Source organism: Gossypium arboreum, chromosome 11 (genome assembly GCF_025698485.1).
Source record: "Gossypium arboreum isolate Shixiya-1 chromosome 11, ASM2569848v2, whole genome shotgun sequence".
Taxonomy (NCBI): domain Eukaryota; kingdom Viridiplantae; phylum Streptophyta; class Magnoliopsida; order Malvales; family Malvaceae; genus Gossypium; species Gossypium arboreum.
In genome coordinates, this window is record NC_069080.1 from 18,022,331 (window position 1) to 18,024,940 (window position 2,610).

The 2,610-nt window shown below is 33.4% G+C and overlaps 1 protein-coding gene across 1 annotated transcript; it reads left to right on the top strand.

Annotated features, from left to right (window-relative positions):
- Nucleotides 1-963: 963 nt before the first annotated feature.
- On the top strand, nt 964-1,717 carry LOC108471621 (CBL-interacting serine/threonine-protein kinase 9-like). Its single transcript, XM_053021010.1, has 4 exons — nt 964-1,028; nt 1,179-1,251; nt 1,329-1,418; nt 1,535-1,717. The coding sequence occupies exons 1-4, from the start codon at nt 979-981 to the stop codon at nt 1,655-1,657; spliced, it is 336 nt and encodes a 111-aa protein (XP_052876970.1). The 5' UTR covers nt 964-978; the 3' UTR covers nt 1,658-1,717.
- The last annotated feature ends 893 nt before the right edge of the window (nt 1,718-2,610 follow it).

Here is a 2,610-nt window from a genome sequence, read left to right on the forward strand (position 1 = left end):
TTTTTACGCATTGATTTTAACATCAGGTGCATTCATTTTCTGTACATTGAATTCATCTGATGTTCTCATTAGGTTGGAAAGCCTTTATGTAGTTAAAGTCTTTAGGTTTATGTGGCAGTGTCCTAGCATACAGTCTTGATCTTGGGTCTTGAAGTAACAGCTGTTGTTGGCTTTTTTCCCTCAATTTCCTTTATGGACGCATCATCCTTATCTCATTTATTAAAGATAATAGGAATAAGTTGAGGTAATCTTTGTCCTGTGAGAGTTAGCCTTGTACTTTGACAGGCATCATCATGTTGCATGTCATGGTTGTTTGTCCAGTCTTGTTTAAAAAGTTAAAAAATGAAGAAGAAAGAATAGGTTGACTATATCTATTAGTGTATATATACACTATATGTGAATGTATATATACATGGATGATTCCTGGCTGAACTGTGATAATAGCTGTTTATTGCTACTATATCAAAAGTCCAAGTGAACTTCATGTCAAATTAGAAGCAGAGGGATTTTTACTTTGCAGATCGAACAGGTGGTTATCCACTGTTCAGTGCTCTCGACATGTTCTGTCAGTTCTGGACATGAAGCGAAATTTATAGTCATCATGAATTTCAGAGTTAATATTATAGGCAGTCTAATTTAACATTGTAGTAAACATTATATTTGATAATTTTGGATACGATATATAAGAAAACGATTAAAATACAACATGATATGAACATCTGAAACAATAATTTGTATGGCGAAAATGGTAAAATTTCCATATTAAGAAGATATGATGGAATTCATATGGCGAAACGGTTAAATCCATTTATAAACCAATAATTTGTATGGGAAAATGGTTGAAACAGATGGTCAAGGCATTTAGTTGGCAATAACGTCTTATAAATGTTAACTATCAATAATGGAGGAAAAGATAGAAAGCTCCATGTCTAGTAGTGTAATCTTTTATTTTCTTTGACACGTTGAAAATGTAGGAGGATGGGTTGCTTCACACTGCTTGCGGGACTCCAAATTATGTTGCTCCGGAGGTTTTCACTATGAACTCAGAAAATAATTAGCTGTATTGATGCAACTCTTCTTCTTTTTTCCCCTTTTTATTCTGGTATCTGATATTTTTATTTTCAGGTGCTCAAAGATAAAGGTTATGATGGTACATCATCTGATATTTGGTCTTGCAGAGTTATTCTCTTTGTTCTCATGGCTGGTTATTTGCCTTTTGATGAGCCAAGCCTTATAGGCTTGTATAAGAAAGTAAGTACCCTCCAGATTTGGCCAATCTGTTTAGATGAGAACTTAATTAAAATTGTTTGTACCTTGATAAATTTCAGATCTGGGAGGCTTCTTTCAGCTGTCCATCGTGGTTTTCATCTGGTGCTAGGAATTTGATTAAGCGTATTCTTGATCCAAACCCTCTTACCGTAAGTTTCAAATTCAATTCATCCTATGAAAATTTGTGATTACATGCAATCTTTGATCACAGTATAAGCTTTAGCGCGTGCATTTTGGTTGAAATTCTGCATGTTCTTTTTGGCAGCGTATAACTATTCCTGAAATTCTACAAGATGAATGGTTCAAGAAAGGGTACAAGCCACCAAAATTTGAGCAAGATGAAGATGTAAATCTTGATGATAATATCTTATATTTTACATGGTTATGATTTAAGTCCTTATTTCATTGATATCTTTATATTTAATCTAATTTTTATTATATATTTTAATATTTCTAGTTAAAATTTTAATAAAAAATTTAATTTGATAATGAATTTTAATAGAAAATTTTTATATTTATATCATGGATATTATTCTTCTTAATATTTTGATAATGAATTTTAAAATTTTCATATTTTTCATGATTTTAATTTTTTAAAATTTTATTACCTTTAGCGGCGTTTTTGGGTAAAGTGTCGCTAAAGGTCATGACATTTAGAGGCGTTTGTGGGAAAGCGCCGCTAAAAGTCATGACCTTTAGCGGCATTTTTTTAAATAAACGCCACAAACTTTAGTGGCGTTATCTATAGCGGCGTTTTTTGCGGCGCTTTTAAAAATGCCACTAAAGACCTTAAAAAACGCTGCTAAAAGTCAATTTTGCTGCAGTGGCATAAGAAAACTCGGACTCTTTGTGGTGCAATAACCTTCCAAATTAACGTGCTATTCACATTATGTTTTTGCACATTAGTAGAAAACAAGTGTTTATATGATTCTGCTATCGAGAACCTTCTCGCTGACATCTAATGCCAACTAATATGATTAACCCCTGCATCCTGTACCGGTGCCTTACAAGCCAAAATTTGCTTCACCATTTTTTGAGGAATAAGTGAAACTAGCCATTGTACGTTCCATATACCATCCGAAACAACAACATCAAAAAATCGAGTTGTCTCGTCTAAGGTTTCATGGACTATATAATGTTGCTTTAGAGGCCCCGCTTCCCTCACCCAATCATCATTCCAGAAATTAACCAAACGCCAAACATGAACAATCCAGACAAGCCCATTCTTCAGCTCTTCCCAAATCTTAATTAAAGATCTCCATAGATAAGAGCAGTTAGCACGTTTAATATTTTTGGGTATCAACCCAAAGATGCTATATTTATTTCTTAGTACTTTGACCC